General features: G+C 42.4%; 1 protein-coding gene across 2 annotated transcripts in view; it reads left to right on the forward strand.

Annotated features, from left to right (window-relative positions):
• Positions 1 to 24,221, forward strand: part of SORCS3 (sortilin related VPS10 domain containing receptor 3) — a 585,385-nt gene that overhangs the window by 522,426 nt on the left and 38,738 nt on the right. For both annotated transcript variants that reach the window (XM_004265871.4, XM_049696818.1), the window contains exons 15-16: positions 14,327 to 14,444; positions 15,452 to 15,585. In XM_004265871.4, the coding sequence (XP_004265919.1) occupies positions 14,327 to 14,444; positions 15,452 to 15,585 (252 nt within the window). The remainder of the gene's footprint in view (positions 1 to 14,326; positions 14,445 to 15,451; positions 15,586 to 24,221) is intronic.

The following is a 24,221-nucleotide window of genomic DNA, read 5'->3' on the forward strand; positions in this document are numbered from 1 at the left end:
ATGTAATGAATGGACATCAGTGTGTTCCAATAAAACTTCACTTATGGACACTGAAATGTGAATTTTCACATGGTATAAAATATGTTCCTTCCTTCACTTCCCCCCAACCATTTAAAATGTAAAAACCATCGTTAGCTTGTAGGCCATCCAAACAGGCCTTGGGCCAGATTTGTCCCACTGGCTATAGTTTGTTGACTCTGAACAAGAGGGTACGTGGAGTTTAATCTTTTGTGGCTGTGTTATAAATACCATTTGAATTGTTGACACAATTTCTACAAACTTAGAAACTCTCCACAAACTACTATCCGTACTACTTATCCACACCCATAAACTACTTCAGTTGCACCGTCTTATGGATGTCCTTGGTATCCTCTGGGGATTGGTTCCAGGAAACGCCCTGCTCCCCTGTGGGTACCAAAATTCACGGATGCTCAAGTCATTTATATAAAATTGCATAGTATTTGTATATAAACTTTGAACATCCTTCCCCATACTTTAAATCATCTCTAGATTACTTATAATACCTAACAGTGTAAAGGCTATGTAAATAGTTGCCGGTGTGTGCCAAATTCAATTTTGCTTTTTGGAACTTTCTGGATTTTTTTTTTAATGTTTTTGTTCCATGGTTGATTGAATTTGTGGATGTGGAACTGGCAGATATGGAGTGCTGACTATATTGAATAGACAAATCATGTGAAATAGTTAGGAAGTTTCCTCATTTCTTATTTTAACCATACAGACACGTCACACCTCTTCAGGAAGCCCTCCACAATTCCTCCAGCTCTTACTTATTTTCTTTCATTAAATTCCTATCTTAAGCTTCAGTGTTTGGATCACAGATATATTTAATTTGGCCTTCACTTTTCTTAATGGAGCTAAAATTTGCAGGCAGAAACATCTTGCAGCACTGAGCCCAAACGCCATAGTCCTACAGGGTGCTGGAGCTGCATGGCAGCTGCCCAGTTTCCACTGCGTGTGCTATTTCTCCCCCCACCTCTCATCTGATGTGCATGAGTTCTCCAGCTGCGTCAGCTTACTCATTGTTCATTTAAGTTGCACTCCTGGCTCCTGTAAGATTCTGAATTTGTGATTCACAGTATAGATTCTACATCCATAATTTCATACCTATATTGTTTTCTTACAGTTCTTTTTGAAAGTTTTAAAAATACAGTCAAGTACAAAAATCGTATTATGAGCACCCACGTGCCAACAAACTGGAGTTAATAAATATTAACACGTCATCATTGGGGTTTCAGATTTTTTAAATAAATAGCAGGGCATCCCAGGTAGAGTTGGCTTTCTTGGTATTGCCCATTTTCAGAACCTTTCCCCTCACTCCCTACACAGATCAACCACTGATGTGACTTTGATGTATATCCTTCTAGTATGTCTGTTGATACTTTTAATACATGTTTAATTATCCATAGAAATATATGTGGTATTGCTTCGTGTATTTTTAAATGTGTAATTATCTAAATGCCGTCATTCCTCTACATGCTTCTGTCACTCAGTATTATCTGTCTTGGGACAAATCCATCTGATCCAGACACACAATGCTGTGGCGTTATGTCGTGACATGAATATGCACAATTTATTTCTCCATTCTCCTGTCAATGGACATCTAGCCTGTTTCCAGTTTTGCACTATTACAAACAGTATTGTCCTATCTTTGTATATGCCTCCAGATGCATACACAGAAGTTCTCAGAGCTGCATACCTAAAAATGGCATTGCTGGATCATGGTGAAATGGCATTGTCACCTTTATTTTTGCACTGTGTTCTAACTGTTTTACATATTGGTCATTTCTGCAGTTGAGGTGTTTTTTAGTCTGAAAGATTCATGAGGTTGGCAACTGTCTTATTTGTCATCCTCCGCAGCCCTGAACATGGAGGCCTGTGCATAATTGGGGCTCAGCAGATACATCGAGAGTGAATAATACTATTGGCCTGAACTGAAAACTATTTAAAAGAAGGGGCTGAATTTTATCTTTTTCCTGATTCTTTTTATCTCTTGGTTCAGGATTTGACACAAAGTAGGAGACTGAGAAATATAACGACAGAGGAAAACTAGGTGCCTCTCCTTCCCCCGCTCTTTTACAGTTCTTTTGACTCCCAGATATTTCCTCCTCGCTCAGATCCCATCTTGAACATCCATCTTCTCCCTCTTGTTTCCATCTCTTAGGTTCTCCTTCATCACCCAACTCCTGCCTCATCTTTCACAGGTTCACAGACCACACTCCCATTGTTGTGTACTTTAAACTTTCAAACCCGTTGAAGGAGCTTATTAAGTTTTGAGAAAAGAGTCAAAGTTGTTTGGACACTGAATGATTTCTTTCAGTGCATTTAAAAATCAGCTTTCTTTCTTTTGCCTCTTCAGGTCCAATGCCTTTTAGTCTCTTTTTCAGTCTTGCCTTCTTCTCTCCTGGTACTTATTTTCAAACCTCTTAATCCCTGCCTCTTTTCACCATCTCACCCAACATCATATCGTGTAACTAACACAGGCTCTGTGTGCAGGACTCCTGGCTGTTGATTCCCTGCCTATTTCTATTAAGGTCTAGTTCATGTCTCACTTTCACTCAATGCAATTCCCCTGCAGCCGCTGACCTCCTTTACTACTAATCCCTTCTATACCCTAATGGGAAAACGGTCAGGTGGCATGGATGCACACTGAAAGCCAAGGACGTGGCCTGAATTTCTGGAGACCAGCTACGGCTGGCCTCGAAGCCTGGCCTTTCCAGGACACTGCTCTTTCTGCTTTGATATGAAATCGCTCCTCAGCAGCTTCCTCCTTGGATGCGGAGAGGAAGGGCCTATGGAGGCAAAGGAGGCGTAAGGGAGCCTAGGCCTTTCAGAGAGAGCTGAACTCTGTTGGAACACTTGAAGGAGGACTCAGGAATCCACATGTGTCAAGTTGCTATTACAAGAACATTGATCATTTGTTTATTCAACAACATGTATGGAGTGCCCCCTACAAGTTAGGCATTGTTCTAAGAGCTCCGGGAGCTGGGCTGAGACATAAACAGGATAGCCGAGGTCTCTGCTGATGGGAAGTTGCTATGTTCCACAACCTCTTCTGTACCCTACAGAAGAAAGGTCAGTTTTGTATGAGGTTTATTTCAGCTCTAATATTTATGGAATATTTTTCCATAATCCAATTGAGTTTTAATGGTGGTGGTGGTGGTGGTGGTGGTGGTGGTGGTGGTGGTGTGGTGTGGTGTGTGTGTGTGTGTGTGTGTGTGTGTGTGTGTGTGTGTGTGTGTGTGTGTGAGAGAGAGAGAGAGAGAGAGAGAGAGAGAGACAGGGCGAGAAAGATTTCAGGGTTACCTGTAACTTCCAAAAATTTAACCTCTGGCTGTGGATTCTGATTACTGCTTATCTCTTAGTCTGAGAAAGAAGAACACTGTCAGTGAATGGAAGGGAATATCACAAAATATTAAAAGTGTTTACCTCCAGTGGGGTTTTTATTTTCTCAGCTATAGATATTTATAGTTTTCAGTTTTTATTTATTATTTTAAATTTTGTTTTGTGGTACGCGGGCCTCTCACTGTTGTGGCCTCTCCCGTTGCAGAGCACAGGATCCGGACGCGCAGGCTCAGCGGCCATGGCTCACGGGCCCAGCCGCTCCGCGGCATGTGGGATCTTCCCATACCGGGGCATGAACCCGTGTCCCCTGCATCGGCAGGCGGACTCTCAACCGCTGCGCCACCAGGGAAGCCCTAGTTTTCAGTTTTTTTATGAGAATGCATTCTTTTTATAAAGAGAAAAGGGAAATCATTTATAAAAATTTACTCATGAAATAAAAATCAGCTTCCAGATAACAAAAGAGTAGAGGCGGCATTTAGGTATGTGTAGATGATTGTGTGGGTCGCACTTGCTCTACCTTTGAGGTCACGACCTAGAGGAAGGGAGAGTCATAACTACCCACCATCACTCCCCAGTGCTGACTAATGCTCTGAGTAAATTAATACTAAATCATTTCAAATAAGCAGGCTACTAGAACCCAATCAAAGACAAGAATGGAAAAAGACAAATCCCACTCATAAAATAAAAATTCAGGAAATTGCTAGATAGTGGCTTCTGATGAAGCAGTGCTCTAAATAATCTTTTCAAGGTCATCTGGTTAATTTATGCTGCATTTGTAAGTTATTGCGTATTTTTAAAATTAATGAAAGGTTTAATTATAGCAGGGTTGCCTGTGACCTTTTGTGAAACGACTTCATCATAAATCTGCAGGTATTTCAGAACTGTTTTTCAGGTTTCTAATAATTTGTTCTTAAATTAATGACATCCAGCCAGTGAAAGGAGTTGAGGCGGAGTAAAAGGATTGAGTTGGGATTTGCGGTTTCCTAGCAATGGCTAATTCTGAGTCCTGGACGGAGGTGGCAGAGAAGATGGTGTGTGACTCACCAGAATCCACAGCTGGTTTAATTGTTTACTTAGAAGAATGAGAAATAAATCCAATGTGTCAGTAGGGGAAATTGCAAGTAGCCAGTCTGGGTCATTGCAGAGCCTTTGATTTGGGGCACGTTTATCTACATGTCAATGTGGAGGCAACACCTGGACCAATGGGAGACTCCCTCTTCCCTGGTACCCAGAGGGATGTCCCCCTCATTTGTGAACTGAAGGTCTGTGCCTGCCCTCCAGCCTGCTGGCCATCCATGAAGTCCAATTTAGATTCCGTCACCCTAGTATCTCTGACCTTCACCCACCTTAGGGGCTTGGTGAGAGCAGCTAAGCTGTCTCTGGAGGGGAGCTCATTTCCCTAGAACCCAGAATACATCATTGTCTGTATCATTCTGATGACTCATTCTGCCCATTAGACTGTGCAGAGGAATGACAGATCTTAGCACATCAAAGAAAATCGTCTCTTAGAAGAACCTAGTAGCACACATTTAGAGTTCCAGAGTTGCAGGCTAGAGCTTGGAAAACCCAGAGCTCTCTCTAGACACAGGAGCCTTAAGGAAAAGCCAGCAAAATGTGAAAGTGGGTCTTGTCTGAAGCCTTCCCTGGTTAACCATAGCCCTGGATGTGATCACGTTCTTCCAGCAATTGCTCGTGGTACTATTGTCACATGTGGCGCACCATGGCTCAACCTGCAAGCTGCAAAGGTATCCCCATGAAAAGCAGTCCGTGTTGGTGAAAAAATTGGGGTTCAGGTGACTTGGGTTCTAGTCCTTTGTGTTCTTGAGCAGACCACTACTTTACCTGGGGCTTGATTTCCCCAGCTAGCAGGTGAAGGGGTTGGGCCAAAGGTTTAGCCCTAAGGACCCTTAGTCTTGAGTACTAAGACTTAATAGTTCTGTTTGCTCTTTTCCACGGCCCAGGAACTCCCAACTAGAGGCCAAGCCAATGAAGGTTGTCATAGTTCAGGTTCAAGTACATCATTCTCCACATAGTAAGTGCTTTAGACCTTGAGACAAATTGGGCCATAGTTGGAGCTCTCTAGGTAACAGCTTCTCTGCCTATTTCTCTTTTCTTACTTCCTCCAGCTGTGCTTTCAGTTTTATATATTTCATCGTGTCTTCTGCCTTCTATGCAAGCAGCCTAAGGGAACCCCCCCCCCCCCGCCCTGTGCCCATACGTCTGTGCCACACTGTGCAGTCAAATGATGGCTAATGAGTCACAAAATGCTCAAGTGGGGATATGAGAGCCTTGTTGAAAGCGGTGCTGAGAACTGTGTTATAACATTAGCAGCAGCCGCCTGAATTGGACTCCTGGCTCCAAGAACTGTTCACTGCGTAACCTTTCACTGCGCTAAGGGTGACACTCAAAACATAGGAAAAAAATACTACAAAAATTCAGAGGAAAGAGATCATTTTTTCTTCCGAAGAAGGAAAGGAGTGGAGAAGGAAGAAAGATCACAGAGCACATAGTAGAAACGTTAGCATTTAAATTAAAACCCAAAAGAATTATCCATCAAGAAGATAGAAGAATCTCAAAACCTGCAGAGTGCCATGATTGCATAATACAAAAACCTACAAAAACTCAAGGAGAAATGGAAGATTTGAAATGTCATAGGGGAATAGTTTAGTAAACTTCACATAGAAACCAACAGACCAGGCAGTCCAAAAGTTAGTGTGGTTTTGGATATGAATGACACTATTGCAAGCTTGATTTAAGAGAATATATATGCAACCCTCCACACAACAAATAGAGAATATGTTTTCTGAAAAAACATTTAATACATTTTTTAAATTGACTACATACTGGGTCCCATACAAAGGCTGGACTAATTCCAAAGAGCTGATACCATTGAGATGATATTCTCTCTGTTCAATCAAAATTTTAAAATGATAAGAAAAATAAATTTAAAAAACCCTACCTCATCTGCTTAGTTTTGTTTTTTAAAAGAGAAATCAAAATGGTCACTACAAAATACTTAGATTTGAAACGATTTCCTTCTCCTTTCCCCCTTTCCAAGAATTACTGCATAGTATTTGACTTCAGACTTGCAGAATGGGTAGGAATTGGACAAGATCAGATGTTGGGAAAGGCAGCCCCGGCAGAGGAGGCCTCACATGAATGTCAATTTGAAGCCTAGCTCAATCTTGACTTTGAACACGGCCCTAGGGCCTCGGTTTCCTCATCTGAAAAGGCTGTACCTAAGATTCTCAGGCCTTGTGTGGAGGATTCGGGATAATAATAGCCGGGGAACATTCAGCAGAGTCTCTGGTACCTGATAAGCATGCTATCAGTGGTGGCCATCAGTGGTGGCCATTATTAGTATCAGGGCATAGGAGTGGCATAAAAGTGGACTTGGTGAATGTGAGAGATTTTGTAGAAGTGTAAGAAAAGGATTGAGTGTCAGGCTAGAGATTAAGAGAGAAGACATACTGAGGGCTGAGTCTCTGCTAATGCAGAGGTTTCTAGCCTGATGTCTGAGAATTCAGTTGAGGCAGTAACAGAAAGAGGAAAGTCAGGAAGAAACTGGCAGAGTCAGCTTTGGCCTTGTTCTCTTTCTTAAGGTTTTCTTCAGGCAGGCAGAGATGGGAGAGGTGGGGGTTACGGGAGCTCAAGGTGCTGGTGCTGGAGTGACTGAGGAGGATAAGGGAAGGGGGAGGGCCTGGGGCAGCTTGATGACAACACAGTATTATCCTAGTGGAGTTCCACCAGATGTTCCCTCAAAGGTCAGTCTGCAGTGACATCCTGCTAATCTAACTCCCCATGCACTATTGGTTATATCTTTTGCATATTTCCAGTGGTTTCCTAGTGATGAATTCTTGTTCTTTTCCTCGCGGAAAGATTGTGGTCAACCACTGTCTCCTTGAAACTTCTTTCAGCTTTTATAACTGTATATAAAAGTTGGTGTATTTGGAGGTCAAAAAAAGAACCAGGTTACTATGCAGGGGAGAATCAGGTAACCCAGAGTTGCTCTCCTGTAAAGACGAAAACATCTGTACGTAGCCTGCTCCTCTAATGACATTTAGTGTGGCATTGTTTCCACCTAAATTATAGCAATTATATACGAAGATCCCCTTTGAAATCATTTAATTAATGAGTAGCTATCCCTCTGTGCGGATGGAATTCTAAGGAAGTCTTTTATTTTTGTAAACCACCTCCCTCCCTCAAATTAATCACTTCCCTACCCACAAGGTTTACTCAGGTCTGGATGGTGGATTAGAGAAGGTGTGTTATTTAGGGTCCCAGCGAATCACAGTTGTTTGTGGGAATCCTAGCACAGACCGTGATGACAAGGGGTAGAGACACTGCTGCTCTTTCTCCTGGATTGTTTTAGTCCTCCTAAACCTCAAAGGACACACAACTCAGCCATGTTCTTTGGCCCAGAAATAAGGGTAGATAGAGCTATTACCCCAATTTTGGAAGAAGTGGATGGTTTTGATAGATTAATTCTACCCATTAATCAACCCAGAACTATTTATTGAGCATCTGTTATATGAAAGAAGTGCCAGTGGAGACAAAGATGAATGACTCTAATTGATAAATCCTTTGTGTATGGGGTCACCAGGAGACAGATAGCTTGTCTACCTGGAGGTAGACATAGGGATTGAAAGAACATAAACTCTTGGAAATCGTCTTTAAGGGCCATGTTCCACCTAGACTATTTTTGCATCCCATCCTTTCAGTATGCGTGTCACTGCTTAAAAATTATCTTCTGTGGGCTTCCCTGGTGGCGCAGTGGTTGAGAGTCCGCCTGCCGATGCAGGGGACACGGGTTCGTGCCCCGGTCCGGGAGGATCCCACATGCCGCGGAGCGGCTGGGCCCGTGAGCCGTGGCCGCTGAGCCTGCGCGTCCGGAACCTGTGCTCCACAATGGGAGAGCCCACAACAGTGAGAGGCCCACGTACCACAAAAAAAAAAAAATTATCTTCTGTGAGGAAGCTGAAAGCTTGAGAGATGAAGTGATTTGCTCAAGGTCACCTAGCTAATTTAGTGGCAGACAAGGATTAGGAAAAGACAGGTCTTCTAGTTCCTTGCCTACTACTTTTGCCACCGTGCCCAGACCACCTGTATGTTCAAAGTTAAACAGTCACACAAGAGGACACTTTGTGACCAGAGTCACATTAGCAGTGCAGACAGATAGCAACAGAGGAGTTTAATAGAAAGAGAGAGATGGTCTCAGGTTTGTAAAGCCCAATAAGAAGGTGAATCTGGAGTGGAGCCAAAAACTCTCATGAAAAAGAAAATCCAGGTGACAAGGGAAAAAGAAAAAGAAAAACAGAAGTAATAAATTTTAACAGATTTTCCTGAAAATCCGTATTGTGAAAAATGGCTCTGAGAATTCATTAATTTTGTTCTGTGGTGGGGAGTAACTTTTTCAGGGGAACTAAAGGGTAGGCTACCTGTTTCCAGACAGTCATGTGTATTTATGTATGAGGTGTCTACTTTCTGCAAGGCTCTATAGGAGATGTCTCACACACACACACACACACACACACACACACACACACACACACACACACACACACACACGCACACGACAAAGCCCGTGCATTCTAGGTTAGTATTTACCTTGCAAAAGGAATTTTGAGCCAACCCCATCGAAACCTCTTGATGAGCAGGGCCTTGGGTATGAGTCTGTGGGGGTCCCAGCAATGAGAATGATGGCGATGGTAATGAATATTTATTCTCAGTTGGGAGTTTTCAAGATTTTCACATACATTATCTTGGGGTTTTGATTATGTTGATGAAAATATGCTTTGAGTTAAGAAGGGGGACTGGGAATACATTTCTGAAGAAGGAGGTCAAAATAGTTTATCTTGGTAATTGCAGGGAAGTGGGACTGTGGATGACAGTGAATTTGAACATGCTAGAAATTAGCTTTTTTGCCAAAGACTTGAAAATGAAGCCACCCTCTCAAATTGCCTTGTTCCATTGGTACCCAATAATCAGCCATTCTTTGTCAAGCAACTATAGTTGAAAAGCTTTATGTGGTCCAAAGAAGGATAAGAACATTCCCAGCCTTACAAAGCTTTCTAATTGGTTGCTACAAATTTGACCAAAAATATAAGAAAATTAAATTCTGGATAAGTGGTCTAGAGCAGTGTTTCTTAACAGGTGGTCCTGGAGCCAACAACATCAACATCACCTGGGGAGTTATTAGATATGCAATGATCAGGCACCCAACACTACTAATTAGAAGGCCTGGGTGTGGGACAATCTATATTTAACAAGCTCTCTAGTTGATTCTGATGCAGACAGTGGAGATCCTCTAGTCTAGAGATAACAGGACCATTTGAGTTTCTGAGGAACGAGAGCTCAGTATTATTGGAACAGTCACAGAAGACTTTCTAAAAGAAGTAGTACCTGTTTGGGGAATTACATTATCCTTTTGGAGATGTTCCACATCTTTGGTTCCTCCACCCTAGCCATCTCTTGAGTTTTTGTATTCAATTCGTTTATGAATCACTTTGTTTCCCAAAAAGTTACCACAAGTGGGACGAATATGCTGCCCCTGCTTTACTGGTGATAAGCTTAGAGGAACATTTCCAGGAGATGAGAGGCTTGTATCTGGGAAGTTGATTTCTTGTATTATTATTTAGAAACAGTCTAGGTTTTCTCTTGCTCCAATCCGGGACCAGGTGGATCTAGTCAGTGTTTATCACCTCAAAGTGACGGATGTGGTTTCTAATCCCTCTGACTTCCTCTGCAGGGTTCTCACTTCTACAGATCCTGTTGTGAATTTTAACATCTGTTCTAAGGGTAGTTATGAAAAGGGATGAGAAATGCTTGAAATTAAGTTAGTCCTTATTGTATCTCCGACTTAGTTTGCTGTGTTTCTGTCATTTCTTCTTCTTCCATGAGCTCCAATCAGAAGAGCAGTGAATGAATCCAGTACTGAACAGAATTAGGGAAGCCAGATCTTTGCAAAAGAGAGACCCTGCATCAGAGTCACTTATGCCCTATAGGAGGGGGCCCACCACGAACTGAGAGTGGATGGAGAGACGGGAGTACATCAATGTCTGAAAGTTACTAAGGGGTTTTACCCTACTAATTTTAGTTGGGATCCAGTGAGAAATGAACAGAGCTCATAATCCTAACATTAAATGTTTAAAAATTTCATCTGGCCCAGGAAAATGACCCCGTGGGAGAGCATACTAGCCAACCCCTGAGTGGAAATATCAGTGTATCAATTTACAGTTTGGGGAAGGACCTGGAAAACATGGTGTAAGGAAATTTGGGTTAGAAGCCAAAGAAATACTGGTGAAAGGAATGCACCTGCAGAAACTGTAGAAGAGAAGAATCTAAGTTAGTCCACAAGTTCTGAATGAGCCTCTATTTTATGTTCAGTTCTGAAATGAGCCCTTAGATCAGAAGCAGATATCCCTAAAAGCCGGGAAGGCCAATGACATGGACATCCTTAGAGGCTCGGGGTCAGTTAGGCCACACATACTTGGGTGATGCCAGCATCCTGTTTAACATCAGCCCTGGGAAACGGTTAAGCCTGAGCTTGACGTTCTCTGCTTACTAACTCCTGAGCCGTTCCTTTCCTGTGTGGGCAACTTTTCTATTAGAAAGATCTCTCACATTTTGTAAACTTTTACACTTTTATTTTTTGTTATTTTTTAATACTCATGAGATCTCCCTAGAGTGCCCATTTATTGATCTTCCCTCCACTGCCCCTTCCTAAGTCATCCCCAGGTTAACCAGCCATAGTTTTATACCACTCCTTGCTTGGATTGGTAGATGAAAAGTGGTCTCAAATCATATCGCCATTTGTATTATTTCTTGTGCCTCCTGTAACAAATTACCACAAACTGGGTGGCTGAAAAAACAGAAATTTATTCTCTCATAGTTCTAGAGGCCAGAGTCCAAGGTCAAGGTGGCAGCAGGACCGCGCTCCCGCTAGTGCACTAAAGGAGAATTCGTTCCATGCTTGTTCCGTCTTCTGATGGCCCCAGGTGTTCCTTGGCTTGTATCTGCATAACTCATCTTTGCCTCTGTCTTCACATAGCCTTCTCCTCTCTGTATGTCTCTCTTCTTTGTATCTCTTATAAGGATACTTTTCATTGGACTTAGGGCCAGGATGATTTTATCTTCAGATCCTTAACTCACAACTGCAAAGACCTTTTTCCAAATAAGGTCACATTCACAGGTTACAGGGAATAGAACATGGTCATGTCTCTTTGGAGAGCCACTATTTCATCCAGTACATCGTCCGAATCCCTCTCTTTTTCAGTGGTCCTTAAACTTTGGGAACTGTGAACCCTTTTGAAAATCTGATAAAAAGAGATGTAATGTCTCCATAGATAAATACACACAGGCCAGTAAAAACATATTTTATTGCAAATTTCAGGAGATTCAAACTCCACTACCACCACCAAAGCCCCTACATGTACTACTCACGTGTATCCTTCTTGAATGGTGACATCCAACACTAAGTACAATTCTCCTTTGTTATGTAGTTAATGTAAAACAGACCAGGATATTTCCTCTTTTGTTCTAGAGAATATACAAAATTCTGCATTCATTAATGCATTCTAAGATTACCTTAAGTATTTCTGGTCTCTCTGAAGTGTTTACTTACATTAATTACATTGTATACAAAAATTCTTAAGCTGCATCATCATCATTATTATTATGTATCCTGAGCTGCACCAAGCCCCATTTCTTTTATCCAGTACTTATGTAGTTGCCAGGGAGGGACCTGATATTTTTCCCTGTTATGTCATATATTATTAAATTCAGCCTGTCTTTTCAGTTTGTCAAGACCTTTTTGGGTCCTGATTCTGCCATCAAGCATATTGACTGTTTCTTCCAGCTTTGTGTCATCAGAAAATGCCATTTCCAATGATGACCATTATTTTCATGTCATCAAGTCATTAATAAAAATGATGAACGAGAAAGAGCAGACAGCAGAACCTTGCAGCTGACTACTCACCCCCTCCCTCCTGGTTGATTTTAATGCCTTAATTAGGTACTGTTCAGCCACATAATTTTACTAGCACCTGGCTCATGTTTTTTCATCTTTTCTTCAAGACTGCTACAGCAGACCATCAGATGCCTTGTTGATATCTGGGTAAATCATGTGCCTCATATTTTCTTCTTCTGTATGCCTAGTAATCCTTTCATAGAAAGGAATGGGATTCATCTGACATGATGTATTTTGTGATCTATAGAATAACTGTAAACTGTTTGGAGTAGGTAGAGTGTTTTGTTTTTTGTTTAGCATCACTAATATCCTGCTACCCAGAGTACTCCAATCAGGGAAGACTTTCTAGAGGAGGTAGCATTCGAATGTGGGAGGATTTGGATAGGCTGGATAGAGAGGGAAGAAGACATTTATCAAGGTTTCTCCCACTGTTTATTTTTTCTTGATGAGCTTTTAACCTTATTCTCCTCTCTTAAACAGAAACTTTTTATGAGATAACTGTTTTGTTAAAGATTAAAAGTTGACTGACTCATGACCTTTCCGTGAACTGAATCAGAACTAAATGGGAGAAATACCTTAGCGTACACCTGGCATGGATGTATTGGATTTGGAGACCAATGAATATAGCAAGAATGCAATAGAATAGAGAGAACGTCAGGGCAGGTATCCCACGCAGTACTGGCCACACAGTCCAGGGTATTCTAGCCTCTTGGTTCCTACTACTCAGGGCTGAGGTAAGATTCATGCAAAGATCATACGATTTTACTAAAGGAGAGACCCACAGTCGCTCCCTCAAAGTCTGTTTAATCTTTTTTTTTTTCAGTCAAAGCTCTAAAAAGCTTTATTTAACGAGTAAATGATAGGACATTAAAAATCATTTCCTAAGGTGTATTTTAAGTTGTGTGATCTACAAAACAATTCTTTCTCCTTTTCACAATTTTAATTAGCTCCACCCCTCCCAAAGCATCCTCATCTTTCAGATAGAAGAAGGAAATGTCCCTTGAGGAGAGTCAGTCTCTTAGGTGTCACTATGAGGATATTTGAACTTGGGAAGAGGAGAATCCAGGGCTGTGAGCATGATTAATTCTTGCTGGAATGGAAGCCGTCCGATTCCTTGAAAGACTTCGGTGGGTTTTGGTTCCCGGCATGACGGGTTTCCCCTTTACATCACTCTGATAGATGCCTTGCATTGTAATTACGAGACATGCCACCTGAGTGGAGTATGGAAGATCAGTCTTTTTTTCTGTTTTTCTAGAAATGATTGATCATTCATGTTTATAGGGCTATCAACTGCTGGACTTTGAAAAGGTCAGTATTGATTAAGTCACGCAGAAAGTGTGCTTCTTTGCTATACATAAATATGAGTTCCTCTTATGAGACGACTGATTTTTCAGGGCAGGGGGAAAGAGGGTGGTATTCACATGAATTAAGCAATGAGAATTTCAACTAAAACACACTTAGATTCAGTCAGAATATTGGAATTGGCAAGGTCATACTTTAGATTAGCTAATCCACACCCACCCTTCCCAACATACACATGTACAATTTACTTTACAGATGAGAAAACTGAGTCCCTGCCTGTGGACCTCAGTAGCTATAACAGTAGTGCTTGCTTTGAGAAGAAGACTAGATGTGAAAATACAAGGAGCAGGTCTACCTGTGGAGAGGATTGTAGATAATTGGGGAAGATTTTTCCTTCACCATACCTTTCTATATTTGAAAGCCTTCCTGTAAAGCACATATATTACTTTTGCAAAAAAAAAAAAAAAAAGTTGGTTTTACACCCACAGTGAATACCTTGTCAATTGGCTGTAGTTGTGTGGTCCGTGGACTTCCCCTCAATAGCCTTCACAGACCTGGCTTTAGAAGAATCGTTCAAGTCCAGGCTGCAGTTCAGCCCTCTCTCCCTCCAGTCTTGCTGCACTAGACTAGATGCTGTGACTGACTATGGGGCTTGATCCGCTTGCCTTTCTCATTTGTCCCCTGAACACGTAGAGTTTTTGGCCACTTCAGCCTCCACTCGGAATGGCAGTTGGTGAAGGTGGACTACAGATCTATCTTCAGCCGGCGCTGCAGCAAAGCGGATTATGAGACCTGGCGCCTGCTCAATCAGGTACAGTGCAGGGCGGGGGTCCTGTCTCCTAGGAAGAGGGGCCACTGCAAGCCCTGTGCGGTCCTGTCGGACCCTCCTGTTTGCAGAAGGAAAGTCGTGGGCCATCTGGGGATAATGGTGGGTTTCGGGGGAGGGATTGGAACCCACACACCCAGGTCTAGCAGGGGCAGGTGATATTTTGGGACCCTTTAGCACCCTGGAATCCTGATCTACTCGTTGAAATCACCGAGCAGCCTGGGGAAGTGGTGATAATGGTAACCTGGGATTTTAGTGCTGCCCATGCGGAAATAAGCCCAGAAAACTAGGAGACTCCACCAAAGATGTGATCATCTCACCTTTTACTGGGAAGCATGAGAGCATTTCTCAGACCAGCCTGAAGTCAGTACCCAGGAGCGTTGTGGACAGGACCGCAGAGAAGGGGTGAGAGGTGGAGGTGAGGGGCTCTAGCAAGGCAGATATTTAGTGCTATGCAACATAGGCAGACTTCTTTTTTCTTCACAACTATTGGGTCCTTATAATTTGTACCAACAAATTATTATCCTCCTCTTTGTGCCCTTGACTAGGAATAAGGACTTGGTCACAGTGGTTTATCATAGAGAGGGAACTTATTGGGTCCACTTCAATTTTACTCTGAAGATGATGTGAAAAATATGCCAGAAGTGGGTTCTTTTCCGCTGGAATTTCTGCTGACGCCATTCGGGCAATTGCCGGGTGGTCTGTGAGGATGACCTGGAGTGTTTGCATTCTCTGTGGAGGTGGAGAAGAAACAAGACGAAGTAACCATCACTGGCTAGGTTGGGTGGAGGGGCAGTGATAGGCCAGCCTCCCATAGTGTTCCTCTTGCGGGGTAGAAAAAGACCAGCCTTTTAATCTTGGAAACTCCTGAATGGTTCCTGGGAGGGAGGTTTCTGCATAGAGTGATGAAAAGAGAATGAAGAGGCTAACGCTGGTTTATTTCACCATCTCTGTGTTTTTCTGCCTCTCTCACTATGGACTTCCTTCCTAAGGGGGAGCCTTGCATCATGGGAGAAAGGAAAATATTCAAGAAACGCAAGCCAGGAGCTCAGTGTGCCCTGGGCCAAGACTCCTCAGGGACGGTGGTCTCAGAACCCTGTGTCTGTGCCGACTGGGACTTTGAGTGGTGAGTCCCTGGGCATCTCATTGCCAATTCCAGCTAGACATTTACTGGTTGGGGGGATGAGGGTGAAGATGAAGCTGGGGAGGAAGGCATGCCTAAGAGATAGGTGTGTCTGCTGGCCTATGGGCCTGGCTGCCCCAGTTCCTGGCCAGATGGGATGTCTGCATCCCTGGAAGGAGGACAGGAGGAGGCGATTTCACAGGGAAGATCACTGTTCTATCAGAGAAGCATGTCCAAGGGGACTTCTTCCCATCTTCAGTTAGCATCTGTCCTGGAAAGTCCCACAGAGGTGGGGCTGGGCACAGAGAGCTCAGAGAGCTGCCACCTTGGGCAGTTACCTCCAGAAACGTTAGCTAGAATTGTACTCTTCCAAATGAGCTCTCTTATCATCATTTCTTTTTTTCTCCCTCTAATGACAACCACAAAGAATGACTTTGACTCTCACCTATTAGCTAATGACTCACAAATTTCCAAATATTTACCTCCATGTCTGGCCTGTCTCTCCTCTTGGATGGGGACATTTGTGTCCATCTATTTACTCAGCATCCATCTTCCCTTGAATTGCTAATAGGGATTTCAAACTTGGTGTGGCCAAGCAGAATTCTTCCTGAACACCCACTAGTGGAAGCAGGTTTTCAACTTTTCTTAAACCACCACCCCCCATCCCGGACCAGTTTTTCCAAATTCAATAAAACACACTGATATCCACTCAGTTGCTTAAGTCAAAATCCCAGGAGAGCTTGATTTTTCCCTTTACCCTCAGGTCCAGGCCGTCCACAAGTCCTTGAAAGTCCCTATTTCCAAAACACATTCTAACTCAAAGCACCTCTACCCATGACCACTGCAATCTGGATCACTCCAACAGTTTACTAACTCACTCTCTGCTTCCACTCTGGTCACCCTGAAATCTATCCAAAATTATATTTTAAAAACCCAAGTCAGATCTTATCACTCCTATACTTGAAGCGCTCCAATGGCTTCCCCTCTTCCTTAAAATATAATCTAATCTTCTTTCTTTGCTCCACTGTAGATGACTGACCCACTGCCATTGTTCCTTAACTTCTTACTGTTCTCCCCTCATTCACCATTTTGCAGCCACACTACTATCTCCTACGCTTTGATTAACCCAGACTCATTCCTAGCAAAGGAAACAGCAGGTACAAGGATTTCTTCCACATCTCAGCATGGCTGGCAACTTTGCATCACTCACGCCTCAGCAAAAATAGCAGCTCCTCAGAAATGCCTTCTGAGACCATCTAATCTCACCTACACCCTGGCACTCTCTGGCACATCAGCCTGTTTAATTGTCATCTTAGTATTAATCACAAATAGAGAGATTGTGTTTTTTGATTTCTTTATTAGTGCCCATCTTTCCCCAGTAGAATGGAAGTGTGTGAGTGCAGGAATTTTAGACATTCCTTATTGTTGCATCCTCTATGCCTAGCCCAAAGTAAGCATTAAACTGTCATACGATGTTTCTGATTTTTTTTTTTTTTTTTTTTTTTTTTTTTGCGGTACGCGGGCCTCTCACTGCTGTGGTCTCTCCCGCTGCGGAGCACAGGCTCTGGACGCGCAGGCTCAGTGGCCATGGCTCACAGGCCTAGCCACTCCGTGGCATGTGGGATCTTCCTGGACCGGGGCACAAACCCGTGTCCCCTGCATCAGCAGGCAGACTCTCAACCACTGCGCCACCAGGGAAGCCCTGAATGTTGTTTCTTTTAGGAGAGTCAAAAACCTTCCCAAACCTGGGAATGGGTGATCCCATCGGTGATCGCAGAGTCATCCCAGGCTGATTCCAGTTGGATGAATTCTTCCTCTGTGTCACAGTCAAAAACTGAAGTTCATTTGAGATATTTTCATCACCCATTCCAGGTTAAAAGACAAAGCTAAGGGCTCAGGTGTCAGCCTATAGACATGGAAGGGGCAGGACAATGACAGAGCTGCATTAGGGCTTATCTGGTGTCTAATAACAGAAATAAGTCCAAATGGGTACAGAACAGCTGCCCTGCCCAGAAGCCTCAGCCCCTCCGTCCTCATTTCATCCAGCCTGTTTCTTGATTTGTTCTGTTAGCCATCTTCCATTTCCCACTTCCTACTAGGACTGTAACTGGTAACAGCAAGCCCGCTTGTTTACCATGACTGCCCCTTACCTGCTCTTCATCCCTGAACTCATGCCTTGAAAAGCTGGACTTCAGCAAGAATCGTCCAAATGGGGTGTGCTAAATGGAATTGAATTTAAATGACAGGGTCGTATCTGTAGCATGTTTGACCCTTTGGAAACAAAGGATATTTTCACAATGGGGAAGAATAATTTTTAATTATTAACCACAATCCAGAAAAATAGTCATAGCAGTGATACAGTAGGCCACTCAGAATTATGGTACATGACATATTGATGTCAACCTGAATGTGCAGAATCTGAATATCAGGCTTCCTTGTGTCCTTCTGCAGACTGACTCCGTAGAGGTGCATCGTCTTTGCATATGTCGTGCTACATTTTCTCCTGTGTCTCTCTGAACTGTACTAGACCCTCACCCATTGTTGGGAAGCCTTACAATTGAGAAAGAGTAGGAATCATAATGTAAATATTTTTTTCTTCAGCAGTTACATTAACATTTACTAGTCTGGGAAAAAAAACCCAGCTCTGATATTCAGTTTTTGACCTTGGGAAATTTACTTAATCTCTATGACTTCACCTCCTAGGCTATTAAATACAAATATATAACATGTATCTCATTGGGTCCTAGGGAGGAATAAATGAATTCACATACATCGTTAATGTGAATAAGGAATTTATCCTAATGGTATACCCAGCTTTTGATGCTGCGGTTGTTGTTAATCTTGAGCCCCAGGGTTAAGTGGTCCCCATGGTATTGTTAGCAAGTAAATCAGAGCTTATACATCCAAATAAGCACTGTCTTCAAAGTTGAACCTTTGGGTGTTATCCATTTATTTCAATGGCGATGGCTTTGCTTAAACTATTTCTGAACCTCTTTGGAAAACTGCTGTCAGAATGCATCTATAAGTAAAGAAGTGGAGGGAGAAGCCCTTGCAAAGTATTCTATGGTTCTCACACTTGCATTGGTAGAGGTGCCACCTGGACCCAATACCCTGTAATGTCAGTATCATTACTATGACATTTTAGTGAGAAGAAAATTAGCATCTGGAATGTAAGTTACTTGACCGAAATCACATTAGCAGTGAGAGGAAGAGGTGAGGATGAAATGTAAGTCTAGCTAAATTCCACATTCTCTTCTCTATATCATGCCATTTCTCAAGAAATCAAACAAATCTTTGTTATTTTAGATACACTTTATTTTTCAGAAGAAATAGGGTCCCCAAGTTTGCTTATTCTAAAATGATCTCATCCTCAAATGATCTAAGTTAACTGCTGGTGATGAGGTTTAATATAGAATGTTCCATTAACTCTAAACCAATGCCAAATAAAGTAGTTTTGGCCATTGGTACTAAGAATGTCATAGGTGTATGGTGTACAAGAGGACTTTATAGAATTCTGAGGGGAGATATATAAGACAATATAGCCAATCATACCTCATATTAAAAAGAAGATAGAACCACTTGTGTCTGAGTTAGGACTAACAAACACACAGGACTTGAAGCTGGGTTAGTAGTCATAATCTGAGAACAAAAGCAAAAAAATCGTGTGACCTGAAAGTATTTTTGCGCTACTTCTGAGTATGGCAGAGAGAGTTTGATTCTGAAATTCCTGAGATTTGTTGTTGTTGTTATGGTGGTTTTCATGGACAATGGGACTGAGTGTTTAAAATTTTTTTCTTTGTTTTATTTTTAAGTCAACTTCAATAAGCATAGGTATCAGTTAAAAATACAGTTTTTCCCTCAAATATAGTTTGTCTGTTTGTTTGTCTTTAATGCTCATGCTGAAAAATCCGTGTATGGCAACTGTTTCATAGCCCTGTCTCCTTCTCGATGTTCCTTCCTACCAGGAAGTGTTAGCTAAGGAATCTGAAGACCCCAGCTTGGTTAGTATAAGCGATAACCATTCATATTCCACCTAGTTGTTTCCCTAAGCCAAATCAGGTCATGTTCATTGGATTGGTCCAGGCAACTTTTAAGTCTCAGAGACAGCAGGGAATAGAGACTGGGGAGGATGGATTAAATGCGTTGATTCCGGTGGAAAAGTTAAGGAGTGCAGCCTGGGTTCACAGAGGAATTTTCTGCCCGTATCGTTCTGCTTAAGAAGGAAGGCTTTATAGATTCTCAGATGCCTTTACTTGTAGAACACCATTGAATTTCGCAACTTTCACCCTTCCATCCAGAGCGGGTGTCAGTAACAAGTATGAATTTTACATAAATATTGGTGTTTCTACTTAACGGCCTCATAAATCCCCCAGCCTTATGTTTACTGTACAGAACCTCTCTGTAGCAACCTCCATCATGGCACTGGTGAGGGGCTAGGAGCAAATCCTCCGTGAGAAGTAAGTTTGTCAGAAACTACTGAGTAGTCAGAAAAGGGAGCTGCTCTGAAGTCCTATGAGGGCTCCTAGGAAGTACTTGCCCCCTGGGAGGTCCAAATGCATTTGTTCAGTGAGAAACCAAGTTGGACCAGAGATTACGCCAAATTGTTCTCTTTCCTACTCCTTCATCCAACCACTCACACAGCAATAATTTTGCTGAGCACTTACTAGGTGCCAGGTGTTTTAGACGGATTAACTTAATCTTCCCAACCAGCTCTTGGAAGGAGAGTCTGTTATCATAGGCATTTTATAAATGAAGAAATCGAGACGAGAGGTTAAGTGTAACTCATTCAAAATAATAATATGCTACTGCAGAGGCTCAAGTCTCAGTATGTCTTTTTTTTTTTTTTTTGCCCACACCTCGCAGCTTGTAGGATCTTAGTTCCCCAACCAGGGATTGAACTCAGGCCCGTGGCAGTGAAAGCGTGGAGTCCTAACTACTGGACCACCAGGGAATTCCCAAAGTGTCAGTATGTGTTAGTGTTTACCCTCCATGTCCAGTATGGCTCCAGACCCACAGAGCGAGTTTATCAAGTGGCAGTGTAGAACGACGAGGGGAAGAGATTTGGGGTGCCGTAGTACATAAATTCAGGCACGTCTGAAATCTAGTCAACCTTTAGTATTCTGCATGTAGGGCTCAATCAAGCATATTTGTTCTATAGACTAGGCATTGTAGAAAAATCGAAGATGTATTAGCCAGAGGTATTGGATGCAAAGGAGGGATGACAGGAAATAATAGAGTATAATTGGGTGCTGAATTTCATATCCAGACCCATGCTGTACAGTATAGTAGCCACAAGCCACACGTGGTTATTTGCATTAAAGTTAAATACAATGAGCCCATCGACAGACGAATGGATAAAGAAGACGTGGTACATATACACAATGGAATATTCCTCAGCCATAAAAAGGAACGAAATTGGGTCATTTGCAGAGACATGGATGCATCTAGAGACTGTCATACAGAGTGAAGCAAGTCAGAAAGAGAAAAACAAATATCGTATGTTAGCGTATATATGTGGAACCTAGAAAAATGGTACAGATGAACCGGTTTGCAGGGCAGAAATTGAGACACAGATGTAGAGAACAAACGTACGGACACCAAGGGGGGAAAGCGGTGGGGGGATGGGGGTGGGGGGGTGATGAATTGGGCGATTGGGATTGACATGTATACACTGATGTGTATAAAATGGATGACTCATAAGGACCTGCTGTATAAAAAATAAAATAATTCAAAAATTAAAAAAAAATTAAATACAATGAAACATTCATTTCTTCAGTTCCACTAGCCACGTTTTGGGTGCTCAAAAGTCACATGTGGCAAGTGGCTACCATATTGGATAGCATAGATGTAAAACATTTCCATTATCACAGAAAGTTCTGTGGGACAGCACTCGTCCTACCTGCAAGTGCTAGGAATGGTCAGAGCAAAGAGATCACTGAGGACTGGAGTAATGATGGAAGGCTTCCTGCAGGAAGTGGTGATGGGGCTGTATAGACTTGCTGCTGAATAAGTATAGGAAAATGGGCAGCACATCCAAGAAAGCAGATATGTGAAGGTTGTTGATGAATAGAGGGGTATGGCCAGATGGGTAGCATGGGGTTAGATTAGGAGAGACACTTGAGTGATGATTGTTTGATTTTTCAAACAATTTCTGAAATGGTTTGGATATAATTATCTTTGGATATAATTATCTTTCTATCTCTATAGCTCCATTTAGGCTGGGCCTTAGCAAATGATGATGACGTTAATTATTAGTCCGTTGTTTTTGTTGTGGTTTTTGTTGTGATTGCTTTTCTTTTCTGGGTGTTCATGCTGTGGCTGCCAAAAACCTCTGTCTGATCCTAAACCCAGCGTGCTCTACTGTCTCCTAAAATGAGACAGAGACACCTGGGGAACACTCATCCTAGAGCCTCAGCTCCCAAATGGAGAAATGGAGGAACTGGGGGTCAATGAGGCTATGATGGGGTAGTGCATAGTCTGAGAGTAGGATACCCCCTACCACTGGGCCAGCAGAGACCATGACTTCTTGGATGACTCCAAGAGGCTCAGAATGACATTAGGCCTTCCCTGCTGATTAAATGGGTGTTTCATGGGCTTGTACTAATGCTGAACCAGCGATCAGGAGTCTCAATTATCACCTTTGGTTAACATCATCAGGTGTGTACAATCTTTAACAAGTCTTTTCTCCTCTTTTTCTTCTCCTTCTCAATCTGTCAACTGAGGGGATTGAACCCAAGGAATACAGGTGTCCCTTCCTATTCTGACATGCAGAAGCTTTTTGATTTCTGAACCTTTTCTTGTCTATTCCTTCTTTGGATTGTCTGAGGCTTCTCCCTGGATGGGACTTGGAGGACACATAGGTCCCTATGTGTCCTAAATGGATAAGTTTTCCCATAAGCTTTTAGAAGTTCTAAACCCTTTTATAGTCAAGAAAACCACAGAGGTGGCTTATTTCTTAAAGGAAACTATCTGTGTGTTTGCAGAAGCTGTGGTAGCTTACTTCCCAGAGGCAAATCAAACTTTCTGGTACATTCTCTCCAAATGTCACAATTCAACAGAAAACCACCTTTCCTCAAGAAGCTGGAGCGACAGCTGGGACTGCTTATTTGCTGACATTGTAAAAACTCCAGAGCTGGGAGGGAGCTTGGGCAGGATGAGAGATTTTAATATACATTTAGCAGAAGTTAATGAAGAAGTTCACAGCTTGGGGGCGGCCAGTGATGTTTCCATTAATGTTATTAAATATTAATGAGGTGCTTTTTCTCTTTGGGGCAAAGCAGCATGGCTGATGCACCTTTTTTTTTTTTGGTACGCGGGCCTCTCACTGTTGTGGCCTCTCCCGTTGCGGAGCACAGGCGCCGGACACGCAGGCTCAGCGGCCATGGCTCACGGGCCCAGCCGCTCCACGGCATGTGGGATCTTCCCGGACCGGGGCACGAACCCTGTCCCCTGCATCGGCAGGCGGACTCTCAACCACTGCGCCACCAGGGAAGCCCCTGATGCACCTTTTTAAATTACTACATCACTAACAGGTAGCAGAGCTGAACAGAACTGCTAAAGATGTTTACATTTAGCAAGGAGAAATAAGACATTTCTCTCCTTCCCAGAGCTGCTTAGGAGAACACCCTTCCTTCAGAGATTACTAATATTTCTTAGGATTCACAGGACATTCAGTAGATTTACCTCATAAAGGAAGCAGGGAATTTTCTAGAAGTAGTGCAGACACACCACAGCCCAAAACTTTCTGCAGATAAACAATGCTTAGAAATCAGATATTCAGTGCTGTACTGGAAAATGTTTAACCACCGGCTCTCTGGAAACAAAGAAACAAATAAATAAGCCCTGATTAGTAGTGTTTGCTGATTGCTATAAATATTCCCACCATATCTGATTTCAGGTTACCAACATGGCATCGCTGAATGCAGAATTAGGAAGCACAACATGTATCTATGTATTTACTGTATAGAAACATAGACATAAATGACTTCAAGAGCATAAATAATAAAATGATATACAGTGACATTTTGTATATAATATTTATTGCATATAATAATTCAGCAAAATAATGAGGAATTTCTGTGTTTTTGGTATTTATTATCCTTTGAATATAATTTATTTAATTGAAATTTTGTATAACTTAATTTTTGATAATAGTTGTGTTTAACAACCATTAACTAACTTGCAAAATTCCTGGAATTTTAAGTTGGCTCTCATGGGCGGTTACCAGCTGGCACAACATTGAGTCCATATGAACTCTCAGGCTGGAAGATCTCCAATCATTGATCAGGGGAGGCATGGCAAAAGATTACCTTGACAGACATGTCCCTTTCTCCTTTTCTTCCAGTTTCATTTAAACTCGCCGTATCAAAGCTGGTCTTGACCTTCACCTTTCCGTGTAGCGATTTGCAATGACTCAAGTTCACAGTCACTCCACAGGCATCTGTTGAGCACCTGGGATTCTCTCTGTGGTCCACACTGGGAAGTCAACCATGGGCTCACAGTCTCCCTGCAGAAATAGACCAGATGCCATCGGATAATCTGTGCAATCATTTAAAAATGTAATTAGAGTATCATTCACCCAGTAAATATTTATTCAACACCTTCAGTGTCCTAGTCTAGACTCTTATATTGCCGAACAA

Source organism: Orcinus orca, chromosome 14 (assembly GCF_937001465.1).
Source record: "Orcinus orca chromosome 14, mOrcOrc1.1, whole genome shotgun sequence".
NCBI classification, from domain to species: domain Eukaryota; kingdom Metazoa; phylum Chordata; class Mammalia; order Artiodactyla; family Delphinidae; genus Orcinus; species Orcinus orca.